Source organism: Theobroma cacao, chromosome 1 (assembly GCF_000208745.1).
Source record: "Theobroma cacao cultivar B97-61/B2 chromosome 1, Criollo_cocoa_genome_V2, whole genome shotgun sequence".
Lineage (NCBI taxonomy): Eukaryota > Viridiplantae > Streptophyta > Magnoliopsida > Malvales > Malvaceae > Theobroma > Theobroma cacao.
The window spans coordinates 31,210,937-31,228,574 of NC_030850.1; the positions used below are offsets into that span (position 1 = coordinate 31,210,937).

At 36.1% G+C, this 17,638-nt stretch overlaps 3 protein-coding genes across 5 annotated transcripts; all 3 read right to left on the reverse strand.

The window, feature by feature from the left end:
- LOC18613554 (beta-glucosidase 11) lies at positions 247–4,488 on the reverse strand. Its single transcript, XM_018122794.1, has 13 exons — positions 4,144–4,488; positions 3,902–3,965; positions 3,762–3,817; positions 3,497–3,572; positions 3,325–3,396; positions 3,097–3,184; positions 2,740–2,995; positions 2,262–2,377; positions 1,859–2,079; positions 1,612–1,640; positions 1,445–1,532; positions 747–837; positions 247–584 (listed from the first exon to the last, which is right to left on the reverse strand). The coding sequence occupies exons 1-13, from the start codon at positions 4,273–4,275 to the stop codon at positions 338–340; spliced, it is 1,536 nt and encodes a 511-aa protein (XP_017978283.1). The 5' UTR covers positions 4,276–4,488; the 3' UTR covers positions 247–337.
- On the reverse strand, positions 9,566–11,189 carry LOC18613556 (phytochrome A-associated F-box protein). The gene has a single exon (XM_007050851.2). The coding sequence runs from the start codon at positions 10,882–10,884 to the stop codon at positions 9,901–9,903; it is 984 nt and encodes a 327-aa protein (XP_007050913.2). The 5' UTR covers positions 10,885–11,189; the 3' UTR covers positions 9,566–9,900.
- LOC18613557 (serine/arginine-rich-splicing factor SR34) lies at positions 11,836–16,827 on the reverse strand. 3 transcript variants are annotated; one of them, XR_001929025.1, is made up of 15 exons: positions 16,719–16,827; positions 16,507–16,602; positions 15,626–15,691; positions 15,439–15,513; positions 15,232–15,334; positions 15,094–15,140; positions 14,916–14,973; positions 14,661–14,710; positions 14,490–14,546; positions 14,191–14,342; positions 14,012–14,113; positions 13,102–13,189; positions 12,473–13,014; positions 12,197–12,291; positions 11,836–12,054 (listed from the first exon to the last, which is right to left on the reverse strand). XR_001929025.1 is itself a non-coding variant. In XM_007050853.2 (14 exons), the coding sequence occupies exons 2-14, from the start codon at positions 16,591–16,593 to the stop codon at positions 12,051–12,053; spliced, it is 930 nt and encodes a 309-aa protein (XP_007050915.2). In that variant the 5' UTR covers positions 16,594–16,602; positions 16,719–16,827; the 3' UTR covers positions 11,836–12,050. The 3 variants fall into 3 exon arrangements, 2 of the variants coding, with proteins under 2 accessions (XP_007050915.2, XP_017981159.1); XM_007050853.2 differs by lacking the exon at positions 13,102–13,189 and having other exon boundaries at positions 12,473–12,506; XM_018125670.1 differs by lacking the exons at positions 11,836–12,054; positions 13,102–13,189 and having other exon boundaries at positions 12,190–12,291; positions 12,473–12,506.

Sequence of the window (17,638 nt, forward strand, 5' to 3'; positions counted from 1 at the left end):
CATGTTCGTGTTATAGGTAGTTTAGAAGCTTAATGAAGAGCCCTTTTTCTTAGATAATCGGAGTCAAAGATGCTTATCAACCGGTTTAATTTCCATGATTGTCTGCATTTATCACTAATATGAAAGCAAGATGTGACGATCAATTAACTTTATCCATTTAAATTAAATGTGATATATTTCTTATTTACTTTGTTTGACATTTTCAAGAGACTAAAGGAGGGTTATGTTGGACAGGATTCCAGAACAGAAGACAAAGGCTGGCGCAAATATAAGACTTAAGCGAGTCTCTCGTCTGCAAACAAATTTGCTAGATTACAACAATTATACAGAGATGAGCCTACTGGGAGAAATGGCCCTGCGAAAGAGCAAAGAAGTTTTGCTTGAGCTTGATTAGTACATCTGAACTGATGCTTCCTCCCTTGAGAAAATGGGAATACCAATGCGCAGAAAGCTTAGGGTATCTTTTCAAATCGGGGTCGTCCAAATCTACGTAGTAGAAGCCGTAGCCTGATTCATAGCCATCCAGCAACTCAAATACATCCAGGAAGGACCATGCAAAGTACCCTCTTGTATTTGATCCATTCCTTTGAAAATTTAAGAGCGAGAAGAAGGAAAGGAAAGCGTTAGACGGTATACATGATATGGATAAGCTGAAAGAAATCTATGCAAAAGGATCAATTGCAATCTACAAACACTCAAAAGGTCGATGGCTCTTAGGCCATTCCTTAAAGTTCGAATTGGCATACCTCACAGCATCAAGTACACTTCCAATGTAGGCATGCAAATAGTTTACCCTCGAGGTGTCTTCCATTGTTGAATTGCGCCTGTTTCTCTGACCTGCCAAAGACACCAGACCAACTTCACCAATGAGATGAAAAGCAAGACCACAAGCATAAACAAATATGAGATATTGCCAACCAAAATCTTTTTTAAATTTCCAAATTACATTCTTTGAGGCCTAACGGTGTTGGTATTGGAGTTAAGAAGCATATATTTTCATACAGTTTGCTATCAAATATGGTGGAATGAAAGAGGGATATAATCTGCATGACTAAATTGTATCAGCAATTGTCTGTTTTTCTTATAGGTGTTTAGCCGTTATGTTTTTTCAGCTTATTCCTTTTCGCCAGCAGACTTGGCAATTGTTCTACATAATATGTTTTATAATAGTCTATTGAATTGAGAGCCATGATATTTTATTCAAAAAAAGTATTCACAGCTCAGATATCACTGATGTAAATTTCTGGGAATGACTCTGTTTTAATTGCTGCACATCATTCTTCTCATGTCCTCATTTTACTTTTCCCACATGAAGCAGCTAAATTATTTCATTTCATAATTTCTTGGATTCTTGACTTGGAAAAAGGCATGAATCCATGTAGGTTGCCCTCTGTTCTATAATTATTTAATCTACTTGCTGTTGGAGAGAGGTAAAGAGAGATACCATTTTCAAGAATGTAAATAGGGGGATTTTCATAAACTTGCTTGAAATACTCCAGCACTGCTTGCAAGCCCCAAGGCAGTATGGGCAACTGAGTGGCAAAGCTGGTCAGTGAACCATTGAGCAAGCATGAAATAAACAAAGACTGGCGATAAAACCTCTCAACTCACCTCGTAAGTCAATGAAGCATTCCCTACATCTGCCACAAAGAGAATCCATTTAGTTGTTTTCCTCCAGCATTGCTAAATTATTTTGATAAAGGTCTAGAATGGCTGTTTTAGTTAAGTATGTTAGCATTGCCTTGAATCACTGAATTGAAAGGTACATCGTTTGACTAGATAACCTCAGTTAGTTCAGTCAAAGCAGCAATTGAATTTAACATTTATTAAGTTTGGCAAGAATATGTAAAGAACATACTGGATATCTTTACAGCTAAATCTGTGTTATAGTCTCTTTGCTTCAATTCCCAACTTCCAGGGTCATCTTCCACATAATATGAGCTGTAATGAATCACCCCTAAGAAATCAAAAGAACCCCTAACCAGTTCAGATTCATGATTGGTAAATGTAGGAATTCTGGAGCCTGCAATTTTCTTCATCGTGTGAGGATAATCTCCAAACACCAAGGGGTTTACAATCCTGAAGTACAATGCAGACAAAGATGTAACTGAACGGTGGAATAAAATTTCTGGTAAAGTCAGTAGTTCCAAAGGCATGTAGTTGACAAAACAATCAACAACAATGCAGAAATGACAGAATTTTCAAGAAGTCGAGCCATGCATTGATATATAATCACACTTGATGCCGGAGTCTGAACTTACCAACCAACAAAGAAGTCATTGGCTCTTTGAGTTGCAATGGCATCCTCTACTGAATTTGTTAGAGGAAAATTGCCAGTTGTATAGATGCTAATACCTATGAACCCATGCTGCTTTCCCTGCATCATCATGATTCATGTGTATTAATCTTAATGGACATCTCCTTTGCTATTTCTCAGTGATTAATAAGTTCTTTACATTCTTTGACATTGAAACAGCATGGAGAAAATTGGCAGTTAGAGAACTTAATTATGTGCAGTAAAATTAAGGGAACTTGTTCTAGGAACAAACTTTAAGTTTAATAACAAGGACGTTTATCGAAATGAAATGTTGGAGCAGAATTCAATGTGGCTAGTTTCCATGTAATTTAATCAAAATGAATTGCATAATTGGCAGATAAAAAAGAAAAAAAATAGAAAAGGAATTAGAAAAGAAATAGAGTTGAACTGCTCAACGACTTTGAAAGTTTGGATATTATTACTTGATACTTTTTCTTGTACAATCTTGCAGCTGATGCATGAGCCAACAAGATATTATGAACGGCTATGTAGGGCTCGGATGAGGAGTTTCCTCTTGTGCAGTTTACTCCAAATGGAGGAGAGCAGTGCCTAGGAGGAGTAATCCCTCCATCATAACCTCCAACTGCAAATACATCGGGCTCATTCACAGTAGTCCAATATGGAACCCTGTCTCCAAATTCTTGGAAGCATACTTCAGCATAAGTGGTGAAATCATTCCTGCATTCACATATTGATGATTCGTATTGACCTATTTGAAGCCTAATGTACCCCATGCATAGAAAGACAAATTAAGAATTGAAAAAACTAAAGAGCATTACACAATCCTTCGGTTAATCCATCCTCCATATTCATCTTCAAGTGCCTGTGGAAGATCAAAATTGTGTAAAGTAACATGAGGTTGTATTCCTGCATGGTCAAACCGGCAGATATATCAGTGAAGTAAAAGAAAAACCAATATAGTTTCTGGCTAGCATTTTTCTCTTCTACTTTCATAGTGAAACCATATTTAGGCACAGCTGAAGAAATGGTAGAAAGTTTGCCCCAACCATGGCTGATTAATTCGTTAATGAGATTGTTGTAATAGTTTAGGCCCTTTGGATTGACAGGCCCCCTTCCATCTGAAAGGGAACATGAAGATAGAAAAAAATGTGAGCACAAGACCAGGGAGCTGCTTAATTCTTCAGTCGATATGACTAAGCAAAAATCTAAAAATCATACTTGGGATTAGTCTTGACCATGAGATGGAAAATCTGTAGGCATCTAAGCCCATTGCTGCCATAAGGTGCACATCCTCCTGAAAAACCATATTGTCTTATTACATGGAGACCATCCTCCAATAAAATTTGATGGGGTGTCAAAACAAGGGCATATAATAACTATGAATACAACATTGACAAGTTTATGGTCATATATTCATTATGAATACGAGACAAAACACTTCTTTTCTTCATCCACGACTGGGATCAAAGCTTATTTTATGCACCTGGTATTTATGGTATTGATCAACCGTTATGTCTCCAGTGGCTCCATTTGCATACCCTGAAATGGTCAAACGTTTGGTGATTGGTGCAAATATTTGCTTAAACGTACTGTTAGTCAAGATATGTAGGGGAAGAATCAGACCAGCGTGAGCAAAAGTATCCCAAATGCTAGGAGCCCTCCCATCTTCACTTGCTGCTCCCTCCACCTATTTCATATATTTTAATGAGCTTGTTTTTCTTCGGATTCCCACATTTTGTCTCAAAACATTTATGTATAATTATAGTTTTCCTTTTACAATAACTTTCCCTCAGCCAGCTACCGTGTGCAAGCAACAAAAGGTCAAAAACTGAGAAGATAAAAAAATCTTGAAGAGCCGAACTGACCTGATAAGCAGAGGTAGCAGAACCAAAGACAAATCCAGGCGGAAAGTCGGATCTGCTATATTTATCAGCGCAAAGCACTGCCACTGCCAAATTTATCATAACTATCATTTGCAAGGAATACAGACTCCTCATTTCTTTTTACCCTACAGAGAGAGTTCAGTTCACTTCAGTATCGAACTTGTTTCTGCTCTCTCACTTGCTAATACTTGACTATTTGTTCTGACTTGCAATTAATAAATGCTAAGAAGATGCTTTTCAAAAAAATAAATAAATGCTAAGAAGACAACTCTAGTACATAACTAATGTTGACAAAATAGAAGCCCATGAGTATCGTTTTTTCCTTTTTTATTTTTTGGGGTGACGGAAATCCAATCGAAGTCAAGAAAAAGAAAAAGGCCAAATTTACAATTCGTAATATGAGGTTCCTTATTATCTCGAGCACTGAAAATGACAAAGCAGTGTATTCTAACTGAAGTCATTAATGACGCTGTAATTTAACTGTCCTTGTTGTCTGTTTGACTTGATTAGGTTTTGTAAAGAAATCCAAGATCATAACGCAAACGAAAAAAAAAAACAAGGGGAGGCAATGGGTCTTTGGATGAGTGAGGCGAGGGCCTAGAGCCACACATGTACTTGTCGTATCTAAAGCACGTTGGATTGGGATAAAACAAAGCTGAATAAACTAACAACTCTTTGTTTTCCATGGAAAACCAACAAAATTCAGTAACTGGGCACCTGCGTTCTCACCCAAATAAAATGCATTTATTTAAGAGAAAATATGAGGGGCGAGCATTATTTTGCAGTGACTCTTTTTTTAATAATCGTTATATATAATTGGAACTTGGAAGGCGCAGTTATAGTTAAATTACTTATATATAACTTGGGATATGAAATTGCCAATAGAAGAAACATAAGCAGAAAACAAATGGATAATAACAAGACAAGACAGAAGGAGAGAAGAAAAGTCATAGTTTCCGATTTACTACGATAAATAAAGGTTCAATGATATTTGCCCCACACAGTTTATCTTTGGCATGAGAAATAATTGGGAAAGGGGCAGAAGAGGATTAGTGAGGGAAGCCAAGGACGGACGATGGTGGGACAGAACAGATGAGAGTAATTAAGACCCAGTGCTGGCAGTTCCTGCTCAATGGAATAGCTAATGTGTTGCCCTAACTTGCAGCAGTTGTGATTTTGGAGAAAGTTGGTGTATGACTGCTATAATGCAGTATCTTTAAAACACATCATCAACAGATGTATCACTTGTTAATACATGAGAAATATGGGTAAAATATGATTATCATAGTAACATGTATAGCTCCACATAGTGGTCTTCAACATTGAGTAAAACACATACAAACATGCATGATATCTAGGTGAATTGTTTAACTTCAATGTTCTCCCTTAATGCTTGCATTGAGAACTTTCCGTTTATCTCTATGATAGTTAAATTTTAACTTGCTCAGTGATTTGGTTATTATGTCAATGAACTGTTCTTTAGAATTGATGCCTAAGAGGATTCGAATTTCAACCGTGCCTTTGCTTATTGCTTGTAAGAAGTCCCCATTGCTAGTCTCAACATTCGACCGATGTTGTGTATCAAGTTCAACAAACATCTCAACCTTTGGAGTCATATAGTTGGAGTAGTCATTATTTAATATCCACTGTCTAGCATCTGCTATCTTTGGTTTGGTATGTGTCATGAAGAAATGCTCATCTGCTACCTTAGCTTTCTCTACAGATTGAATGATCTTTTCGACATGACTAAATTCAATAGTCAACTTGATATAATTGTCTTTCACAATTTCTTTGGTAGAGTGTATCACCAAGAATTGCACTGGAAGTTTGGCTTGTTATGTGTGTCCACTAATGAAGCTGACTATTAACACAATTATATCAAGCTAACTATTAAATTTTTCTTTAGCAAATGAAACTTCGTTTTAAGTGCTTCTAATACTCTTGAATGCCTAAAATTATAGCAAAGGAAAGAATTAAGAAACTGAGTAATGTAGAACGCCTAGTAGATAATTTTTAGAATAAACCGAGCGTCAGAAGTCAAAAAAAAAACCCAAAAGTCATAAATGGGCATTTTCATAATTTTATAATTTTTCTTGTTTAGTTAGGAGTTTTACATAGGAATTTTAAGTATAATAGAATTTTTTTATTTAATTTACTTATATTAGGATTTTAGGATAGTCATATTCTAATTAGGAAGATAATATTTATTTTATTTAAATCTATTGTTAACTACTTTAATTGTACTAGACAACTACTTTAATTGTACTAGATAACCAGAAGTAGAATTTTATTAGGATCAGGGCCTATAACACCAGGACTCTTAAGCTTAGTTTTTTTTAATTATGAAATAATATTACAAATTTCTATTCTCAACTTGAGTTTTAAGTTTCAATATTTGAAACTTGGTTATTAACTTTAAAAGCTTAATCAAGTGCTAGTCTTTGTTTCCATGTTAACTCGCTATGTCAATTGGTATCAAAGCGGGAAAAACTTGTCCAATCTAATGGCAAGTGACCTAGTTATGGTAGGCAATAGTTCTCATGGTGAAGATAATGGAACTGAGACCTCACGATTTGCCTTGTTAGATCAAGGGAATATTGAAGATTTTTAGGATTGGATTGCAGAAATAGACAGATTTTTCGAATATATAGAGATTCCAAAAGGAAAAAGAGTAGGACTTGTTGCTTGCAAATTGAAAAGTGGAGCTTCTGCATGGTGGGAAAGGTTGCAGTACAAAAGGAATCGTGAGAGGAAAGCACCAATTAGAACTTAGTATAGGATGAAGCAGTTGTTACAGAAAGATTTTCTTTTCCTTAAATTTGAGCAGATTTTATTTCAATAGCACCAGAGGTGCCATCAAGGTCAAAAAACTATACATGAGTATGCTACAGAATTTATAAGACTAGTAAAGAGGAATGACCTAAAAGAAACCGAAGGGCAACAGGTTGCTAGTTATCAGAGACAAGATAGAGGTACAAGGGTTGCGAAATTTATCTGAAGCACGAAATATTGCTTTAAAGGCTGAATTGATGTTGCGAGAAAAGAACAGACTTGATTATTCTCGCAAGAGTTATAACGTAGATAATAATAGAGCATTCAACGATAAGAATAAATCAGTATAGAATAATTTTGCACGTAATGATCGATATAAGGAAGAGAAGGCAATTGGAAAGTAGAAAGTGACAAATGCAAAGGAAGGGCAGAAAACTGCAGATCCCTATGCTAAACCAATCCGGGGAAAATGTTTCAACTGCAATCAACCTGGTCACAAATCCATCAATTTTCTTCTAAAAAAATTAGTCCATGTGGTGGAGCGAAAAGAAGAGGATGATGAGATTTATTATGGTCCAAATGGAGATAATGACGAGTATGCGGATGCTAACGATGATGTATGTGATGAGAAAAATGATGTTGTCTCCAAAACAGGAGGATAATACTCAACAACATCAATTATTTCGAACCAAGTGCGCTATTACTAATCATTTATTTGATGTGATTATTGATAATGATAGTTGTGAGAATATTTGGTAAGGATGCTATGGAAAGTTTGGATTTTAAAGCTAAAAAACACCCCCAATCCATATACTATTGGCTAGATTAAGGCAGCAAAGAAGATTTATATAACAAAACGGTGTAAGGTACCTTTTTTTATTAGTAAATATAGAGATGAGATATATTTTGATATCGTGAATATGGATGCTTGTCATTTATTATTTGGTAGATCTTGACAATTTGATGTTGCAACGCAGCATGATAGAAGAAAAAAACACCTACATATTGGAGAAAGATGATATACAATTTACTTTTGTGCCAATGACGAGGAAATGCCAAAATCGAAACTTTTAAAGCGAAAGGGAGGACTTTCTTTATCCTTATTCATTCAGGAAATGAGATAAAAGTTGCTTTCAATGAGTCAAAGGAGGTGCATACTCTAATTGTAAAACAAGTGTTGTCAATTGAAAAGAGTCAGAAAATAATAAAGCATTCAAAAGCAATCAAACTGTTATTAGAATAATTCAATGAAGTGATGCCAAAAAATTTACTTAACGAATTACCACCCATGAGAGATAATCAACACCATATTGATCTGATTCCTAATGTTAGACACAATGGCAATGCATATGTTGTGGATTTGCCATATAAAATGAAAATTTTCAAAATATTTAATGTGGCGGATATTTACCTATATCATTCATGAGATTAACCCTTATATCCAGATATATAAGTTAACTAAAGGTCCAATTTTTCTCAAATGGAAGGGACTTACGTAAAACGTCTAACAGATAATTTCTTAAAGCAAGTTGAACGTCAAAAGCAAAAAAAAAACCCAAAAGTCATAAATGGATATATTCATAATTTTAATATTTTCTTTATTTAGTTATGAGTTCTATATAAAAATTATAGGAATAGAATATTTATTTTATTTAAATCTTTTGTTAACTACTCCAATTGTACTAGACAATCAAAAGCAAAGTTTTATTAAGACTTGGATGTATAACACTGACCTTAAGCTTAAGTTTTTTGAATCATGCAATAATATTACAGATTTCTTTTCTCAACTTAAGTTTAAGTTTCAATATTTGAAACTTGGTTCTTAATCTTAAAGGCTTAGTCAGACGCTAACCTTTATTTTTATGCTAACTCGCTGCATCACTGAGCCAATACCTCCGAAGAACAAAATCTTTCATGTTAAAACAGAAAGTCTACCACACCTCCATTAAGGCTCAGGAGAACTACTCTCTCCCCAAATCTAGTTCCAGTAATAAGATATTTTCAAAGAATCCTTCAGAGAAATTAATCATAATTGCAAAAGATTTTGTGCATGCACAAATGTGAAAACAAAATTTACGAGCCAAGGCCAAAGGCGGAGAGACACTCGGTTGAGGTGATATGAAAGTCTCCAAAAAATGCATCATAAACTGTTGGACAACTGATTGCACTAAACAGAGGTGTGCTCCAAATGAAAAGCTGTATTTTCAGGATTTTGTATTAGCAGTACAATGCCCAAGTAGATTTTCCCTTTAATTTCCTCAACTACTAGTTAGTAAGGGGTTAGATGTACAAAGGCCTAACATCAATTCCGGCACATGATATAAATCATTGCTTTGTATTGACCGAACAATCAATATCACAAAATTCACTACATAAAAAATCCTATCTTGAACAGAAACACAAGTTCAAATAATGGTTTTGAAGTTTATTTTAGAACCACCATTTGCACAGTGAAGGAAAGAATGTGATAACCTATAGTCGCATTTTACTTTACAAAGTGTATCTAATCATGAAATTAGTAGCAGAATAAATAATTATTAAAATCTAAACAATTAGTAGTTCTGAGAGTGCAATTCAACCTCCGATCGTTTGTATAAGCAGTCGTAAATGGAGACAAGAATAATTCCCCGTCTCATCATAAACTGTGAAAATTTATTTTCCAAAATTCCATCACAGAAAGTTGAGCTCATTGAACAATTGCTGCGCACACAATCTCACTTGATAATCTAATGATACAACGCCAATATAACAAAAACAAACTTATTCAAGAAATTAGACATAACCATATCTCAAACACCTCAGTCTCATCCTCTAAGAAAACCAAATTCAAAAGAACATCGTTCTTTAATGGAAAAGCTCAAACCCAAATAAAACAAACACACTAATACTACTAACAATTATCACATTGTAAATTTCTCTTATTTCAATAAGACTACTTACTAGTAATTTTGATGTGATACACTCCCTCTAAGTGTACAAAGGCAAATCAGTCCAAGCACCAGAAACATGTCCATTCTCACAGACAAAAGCTCGTACAACAGGCTCTCCATCGTCATGGTACCCGAACACACGCCTCAAACAGAAAGCAGAATGCAAATCCCAAGTCTCTTTGCAAGAGCAAAACGCGCAATTCAGATTGATCTTGCCCCTGTTCCCATCATTTATCGTCCTCCACACCCGAGATTTCTTAAAATTCTTGAAAATGCCTCTGAAAAGCATGTAATTTCGCTTCTCCTCAGCGTGAACGCATCCAGGCCAATCGCAAATGTATAAGCAATCGCCTCGAAAACGGCTCGCTAATAATTTGTTTCCTTGTTCTCGGCTTAAATTCCAAACACCGGATGCTAAATGCGACCTCAGCGATCTAGAAAATTTCCTTCTTTTACAAGAGGAAAATTCACGCCCAATTTTAATTGCTCCATTATCTATTGTTTCTTCAGGGTAACCGTCGGTCGAATCGGACGCGTTATAAACGGTGTCGTAATATAGATCATCAAAAAGTGACCAGGGACAATCGGACTCCGGAACGTCTACTTCCGGGTTTGGATTCGGATTCCCTTCCGTTCTGCTGGAACAGGGGTCGGTGGACGGCGTTAAGGCTTGGGAATTTGCTGGCTTGTCATAATTCTCATCCGGGCCAAGCTCGCGTTCGAGGCCGAAATCGGAGTTCTCTAGAAGGACGCCGGCGTGGGTGAGGCCTGGGCAGCAGACTGACAGCTTGTGGAGGGAGGCCCAGCCGCCGGCTGGAGCGGACGATGAGGCGAGGAGATCGGCGCAAACGGCGGGGATGGTCTTGGAGCATTTTTGTTTCCAGCAGGTGTTGCGAATTAGAGAGGAGAACTTGGCGCAGACCGAAGCAAGACAAGCCCAGCTTCTGGGGTCGTCTTCGAGCTTCGAGAAGATGTTTAGAACGACGTCGTCGGGGAGTTTCGAGAACGGCGTCTCTGTCATTTTTGTGTGGGGGAAATGAACAGGCGAAATTCGGTATCGCCGGTTTGCTCTTGTATATTTTCTTTCGAGTTATAAATGGCCCGAATGGGTAACCTTTCGTCTGGGAGGTTATCAGGTGGGTGGATTTCCTATTTTCTGTTTCTTTTTCTTCGATGAACTTTCCGTGACAGCTGAGGGAGGTCAGCAGAGTCCGTGTAAGCCAGAGAATCTGGTGGCGGTGAAAGACCGTGGGCCACTTTGTATGGACAGTTACGGCAACTAACAGTAGTATTAATCAATTTTTGGTACACTACTATTAGTGGTATTAATCAATAATTAGAGTCCTCATTTAGTGGTAACTGACTGTAGTGATGGCAGCTGCCAGGTCCAAGTGTCAGAGAACGCCGAGAACAAACTCAAAACAAAAACATCGTAAGAGCCAAATAACTTACGTAAAAGTATTATTAGGAATATGTTTTCGTTCATTACTAAAAGGATCGATTGCCAAACAAATTTATTGTTTATCTTTTCCTATTGTTCTACTATTCAGGATTTTCCCCCACACGTTAAAGCTTAAACGTTAAGAATCCCATTACCACAAAAAGAAAAAAGCATACAACTTCATTATCCTTATCGTTGAACCCTGACCACACAAATCATCATCACCCAGGGACGGAGAGATGGAGAATTTCGTTCCTCATCGAATCCCTCGACATATCACTGTTTGGTGTTGAAATTTCACGTGCCCACTTATCAACTTGCCCCAATGTCACTTACCAATTTGTCCACAGAATACGACATTATACCTGCATCTCCTTATTTATTCATTAGTTCCCCATCTCATCCTATCTCAAAAATGTTTTTGCACACAATTTTTAAACCGGCAGTGCCACCTTCCACTAATATGGTTCATACAGTGAGTTAAATGCTAAGGCAGTGCTCCATTACCTCTCTGCACCCCAACAAAATTCATTAAACCAACAATCAATCATAATATTAAATGCTAAAAACAGGTATATAAAATGTTTTCAATAACAGCACAAACATAAAATGTTTTAATGAAATCCAACATGATTGCTAAACTTTTTTGACAAGTTTTCCAGTGCTCAAGGTAATTTTTTAATAAAAAACTTAAATTAATAAGAGTCTTCAGCTTCTGGGTCGCAAATCAACTCAGCAATTGTGCCTTACCTGTCAAATGAAATTTGCTGTCAGGCTGCAGTGAAAATTTGTATACGAGAATTGGATATAAATGGAATGAAATCAACATCTTCTTAACTAAGAAAGTATATCGACAAAAGACACTTAAAAGAAAGGAGCTTGAGCTCAAGACCTGGATAAACTCTTGCTCCTACTCCTGCTTCTGCTCCCACTTGGACTCCTGCTAACAGTGCGTCTTTTTGGACTCTTACTCCTTCCTTTTTGACGCTGCGAACAATCCATTAAATGATATTAACAAATAATGATCACTAAAAGGAGGGAATGGTCAACCACAGAAGGCAAATTTCGCACGAAACTGCTCAAAGGTACAGAAACCAATTTCTCCACGAAAAAAAAAGCACCTTGACTTTTGAAAAGTTGACAACATATATACAAAAAAATTACTTACAGAAGGCAAAGGAGATCTGGATCTTGATCGAGATCTGCAAAAGTTCCAGAAAGAACCCAAGTTTAAAATCAACACCTTCCTTTTAACAACTTTCATCCAAGAGCCTTGATGCCCCTTCCACGTCAGAATCACCATATTCAAAAGGAATAAAGAAGAAAGCATAAATCTTTAGCAGTTAAATAAGGAAATAAAGAATAGGACCAGCTCACAAACCTGCCTACGTAAGGAAAAAAAAAAAAAACCTAATCTAACAAAATGAAATTCCTTAAAAGAATTATTTTTCATATTCCGACACCAGTGGATAGAGAATGAGCATGCTTCGCTATGTGCCACCAAAATCCACAGGTTAATCCACATAGCATGTCCTATTAGCTTGGCAATATCTGGAGCTGAAATTGACAGTGAAATGTTTCTACCGCTCAATGATGGTGACTTGCAAATCCCAATGCATTTACTTCACTGAAATCCAGCTCTACTATTGCAATTCCTTGTAAAGAAATCCAGCTCTATTATCGCAGTCCATTGTCTCCTTTGTTCCAAATCTAGCACCCATGGACATTTATGATGCTATGTACATTAGAGAAGGGACACTGAAGGTTTTAAAGTTGCCCATCTAAAAAACAGCATACCTCTGCAACCAAACGAGTTGCATGCAATTGAACCATATTCCCACAAGATCCTAATATCCAATTCCCAGTTTGCTGCATTTATCCATATCTAAAAAAACAAACAAGGCAATTTTCATATGACAAAAGAAAAAAGGTGGATGTAGTTCAAAAACTGGGTTTAGTCTGGACCCAGTTTCTCAGATAATCCATCTTCTGGATGAGGAAAGCATGCAAGTTAAAAGCAAAATTTCATGTTGACAACCACAAGAAAAACATTGAGTCCAAAAAAAGTATTTGCAAATATCTAATCATTTATACCCCAATTAGATCCCATGAATGAAGAAGCACACAAACATGTCTCCACCACATTCCTTTACCTTACACAATAAACTAAGTGTAAAAGAAATAAAAAAATAATTACTGTTATTGAAGGTGTAACATAAGGTCTGCCAATTTTCACTTTGTATTACACTACGATTAGATGCATATGTTTTTTTGTGTGTTAAAGGGGCAGGTGAATAATAACATTTTATCGCCAGTAAACAAATACAGAAGTAAGAAATGGGGACGATAGAATGTAATGAGTGGCCAAATCATTCCATCAAGTTAGCAAACTAAATATTCATTCTTCAAAATGAGTTAGTTCACTTTCTCAAAAAAGTGCACTTATTTCATTCCAATTCTTTTTCATTTTGAGAAACCAAAATGATTGTAACCTCTAAGTCACACACCCTACACTTATCTAATTTAGAGGATTCATTCTAAACAAGGAATCTTCAAATACAGCCAAAAATCAACTGCAAGGTCAACGAACCTGATGCATTTACATGTGACCACAAGCAGATAATAGTGGAAGGATTATCTGTAAAACCAACCACCAGTAACTAACAACACTGAATAGCATATTATGGTAAGGGGAAAGAAAGTGTACCTTGACAAAGAGCGAGTCCTTGATGCAGAGCGGGAACGAGAAGCAGACCTAGATCTTGACTTTGCTGGTGACTTTCGCGAAGGTTTTGCTCTTGGAGACTTGCTGCATCACAGTTGCAAGTTTAACATGCAACTTTAAGCCGTAAATAAAATTTCATATCCTAAAATAATAAGAAAAACCTGTGGCTCTTGCTCCGACTATAGCTCCGTCCACGACTGCGGCTGCGGCTACGGCTGCGACTACGGCTTCGGCTCCGGCTACGGCTTCTTGAGAGTGATCGACCACGACTAGGGCTTCTAGAGGAGTCCCGCTTAGAATCATATTCCCTAACCTATTGGCAAAAAGTATAGTAAGTATAATGGAATGTAATAATAGCAACTAAAGAGAAATAGCATTAAAAAAAGCAAGCAAGCTAAGCTTTAATCTTCACTGAATCATTTTCCTTCAGTTTCTAGAAGATTAGGTGGAGATCATATACCCGAACATAAGCCCGAGAAAATGCATTCCGAAACTCAGAGTCATCAAGTTTCTTAATCTGCAAAAAAGACCAGGAATTTTCGTACATAATCAAAATTACTCAATGGCATTAACTAAGTTAAGGCAGTCTTCCACGCTGTCAATAGTGTAAAAAGTAAGAAAGGCAACTTACAGCATATTTCATATCATCATAGTTGGTGTAGTCCACAATCCCTGTTGTTCCTGCAAAACCAAAACACAACTTATATCAGTAAAACCATAGTAATAAAGTGATTTAACTTTCATTCCCATACTCTAGACCAGATTGTTATGGTTTTGATCAATTCAAATATGGAAACAGAATGACTAATTTTTCAAACAAACTACAATTGTACATAAAAGCTAAAGGATCAGCCAACAATTGTGAGGATCCAACATAGTGTCTTACCACTACCATCACGGAAAACTTGAGAAAAACAAACATCCCCAGCTCGACGCATGTGATCCTGAGGAAAAATACATCATGCAACAAAGTTTAAACTTCCTTCACCTCTAACATTACAGGTTTCTTTATTTAATTTTTCAATTGGGGTTGGGGGCACAAAATTACTGAAATCAACTTTTACCTTAAGGTCCTGCCATGAAGCAGAAGATGGCAATCCAGTGACTAACACTGCACACGATAGAAATCCATTAAAGACAAATCATATGCAGCCAAATTTACCTAGCAAATGGATATGAAGGGAATCAGATAGATATGCAACCACGATATTCAGAACGTCTGGATGGCCCACGCCCACGCCCACCACTAAAACTGCTATGACGATCTACTGATGAACGCCCACGCCCACCATGTGCAAGTTCAACCTGTAATTAATTATAAGCATGAGAACATAGCCTAAAGAGCCCAATCCTTGACACAATGGATAGATACCAAATAAACCCTAAACATGCAAGAAAGAATAACTAACCCGCAAACGATGTCCTCCAAAATCATAGCCATCACGACCACGAATAGCATCTTCAGCATCTCGAGCCTCTTCAAACTAAGAAAAATATATAATCAACACAAGAAACAAAAGCCCAAAAACAATAGTATCCACCACCCCCAAAATAAAAAAAAATAAACAAAAAAAGAGTCAGCATCTTTAAACTCACCTCAACAAATGCATAACCTGGAGGCCTCGGTGGAATTTTCAGGTCAATATGGGCTATAGGACCATACTGAAACAAAACAAAAAAGAAGATATGTAAGCTTTAATAAAACCTATTGATCTAAGAAAAGCATATTAAGATTCATTCAAACCCATATCAAACAAGATAACTCACCAAAGTCAACAGTAAAAACTGTGGTTTCACTCCATATAAATCAAAGAGGCTAACTTTGTTTCATAGGAATAGTAGAAGAAGAATTGATGTGCACCAAACCATGTATAGAACAGAAGCACAGTACAACTACATATGTGTTTTCCTTTGATTTTGGTAACCAGGATTAAAGATGAAATTTGCAGATTAACTAGAATTTATGCATCCCAACTAGAACAGGCTTCGGTAGCAAATTCTCTGGTTTTAATTAGCTTCTAGCTGCTTTTTTTTTAATGGAGAACTAACTCTTATCCAATTTGAAGTCCTAGCCCTTAATTTCAATGTATAATAGAACAGAAAGTAGTAAGAATCTCTCAACATCTTTGCTAATGAATAAGGTGGGAAAACCATACAATTAATCATCTAGATTTCTCTCATCGACTTTCTTTATCTCTAGACCAGATTTGGCAATCTTTACACCATAATTTCATTTCCTAGCATCTAAAACGCCCTAAAGATCAAATCATAAGCACGGAAATCAAACCATAAATTTGAAATATATATTTTTAAGTTCAAAGTTCCACCTAAGCAGTGCAATCTACTCTTAATCCAGCATTTTACAAATAAACAGAAAAACGACTCGTTTACTCATAAACAACTTCCATTTAACCAAAGATAATGGAGAGTTAACGGTGACATTGAAAATAACCAAAGAGAAAGGAAAGGTTATTTACCTTGTAAAACAAATCTTCCACTTCCCTCTCGCGTACATCGCCAGGAAGATTCCCAACATACAGAGTTCGACTCGAACGGCTACTCATTTCTTTTTCCTGAGAAATACAAAACACAAACAAAAGCAAGTCTCAGGAGAGCTCCGTTAGGTTTTAAAGAAAAAAGGGGAAAATGAACCGATTTAGGGTTTGAATTCAGGAATTAGGGTTTTTACCTGCGAGAAGGGAGGTTGTTCTGAGACGACGAGACGGAGATCTTCGGAAAGAGATTTATTTAGGGTTTTGAAAATTGAGAGAGACAAAGGGGGACGGTAGGGTATGATTAGGCGAGAAAACAATGTTAGAAAAGCTTATGGTGTGGACGAGTGGATAGAAACCTACTTGCAACGCTTTCGATATTATTTCAATCAAGCGGCGTCAGATCTACGAGTATATCTTCTGGCTTGACCCGTCCAGCTACACACCTCGTTGCAACCGCTGAGCCCTCTTTATTTCGTGCTGGGAAATGCTGACGTACACTCAAACGTTTGCCGAATTGATTTTGTCCACTTAAATGTTGCCACGTAAGGGGAGCGTTAAATAAAGAATCATTTTCTTTGCTTTGTTTTGGTAACAATCTAGGATGTTTCGCTTCGTTTCATTATTTGAGTTTATAAGTACAATTTTTTTCTACCTCTTTTGCTTTTTCATTTTTCTCTTTAAACTCAAATAATGGTATAATAAGATATTCATTTTTAATAGGGTAAATTAAGAAAAACACTTTATAATTTGACATTTATCTATCTTGTGCTTTTGTTTGTTAGCATTAATTAACATGGTTAGTAAATTATTAATAATAAAATAATTGTATTTACATCACTAAATATTAATTAATAATAAATATAAATAAAAAAGGAAAACTAAATTTTTAGACCTATTTTTCCTTCAAGAAAAAACTGATAAATTGAAAATATTTAACACTAAAATTAAGTGCTAAATTTTTAGTTTTGAAAAATTAAGTATACTGTAAAATTTGTTTAGTATTCTATTGAAAATAAAATATTAAATAGATGTTTTGTTGATATTTATAAGTACTTGATATTAATAAAAGTTAAAATAGAAAAATAAATAATTAGAAAAGAAAAAACTATAAGAT

Excerpts from the sequence above, each read along its gene's own strand:
- LOC18613554 (XM_018122794.1), bottom strand. The coding sequence starts at position 4,275 with ATGAGGAGTCTGTATTCCTTGCAAATGATAGTTATGATAAATTTGGCA. Across the intron at positions 3,573-3,761 it reads ATCAATACCATAAATACCAG|GAGGATGTGCACCTTATGGC; the intron begins GTGCATAAAATA and ends ATGGTTTTTCAG. Across the intron at positions 1,641-1,858 it reads TTTAGCTGTAAAGATATCCA|ATGTAGGGAATGCTTCATTG; the intron begins GTATGTTCTTTA and ends TCTTTGTGGCAG.
- LOC18613556 (XM_007050851.2), bottom strand. The coding sequence starts at position 10,884 with ATGACAGAGACGCCGTTCTCGAAACTCCCCGACGACGTCGTTCTAAAC.
- LOC18613557 (XM_018125670.1), bottom strand. The coding sequence starts at position 16,593 with ATGAGTAGCCGTTCGAGTCGAACTCTGTATGTTGGGAATCTTCCTGGC. Across the intron at positions 15,514-15,625 it reads CAGGTTATGCATTTGTTGAG|TTTGAAGAGGCTCGAGATGC; the intron begins GTGAGTTTAAAG and ends TATTTTTCTTAG. Across the intron at positions 14,711-14,915 it reads AGTTTTCCGTGATGGTAGTG|GAACAACAGGGATTGTGGAC; the intron begins GTAAGACACTAT and ends TTGGTTTTGCAG.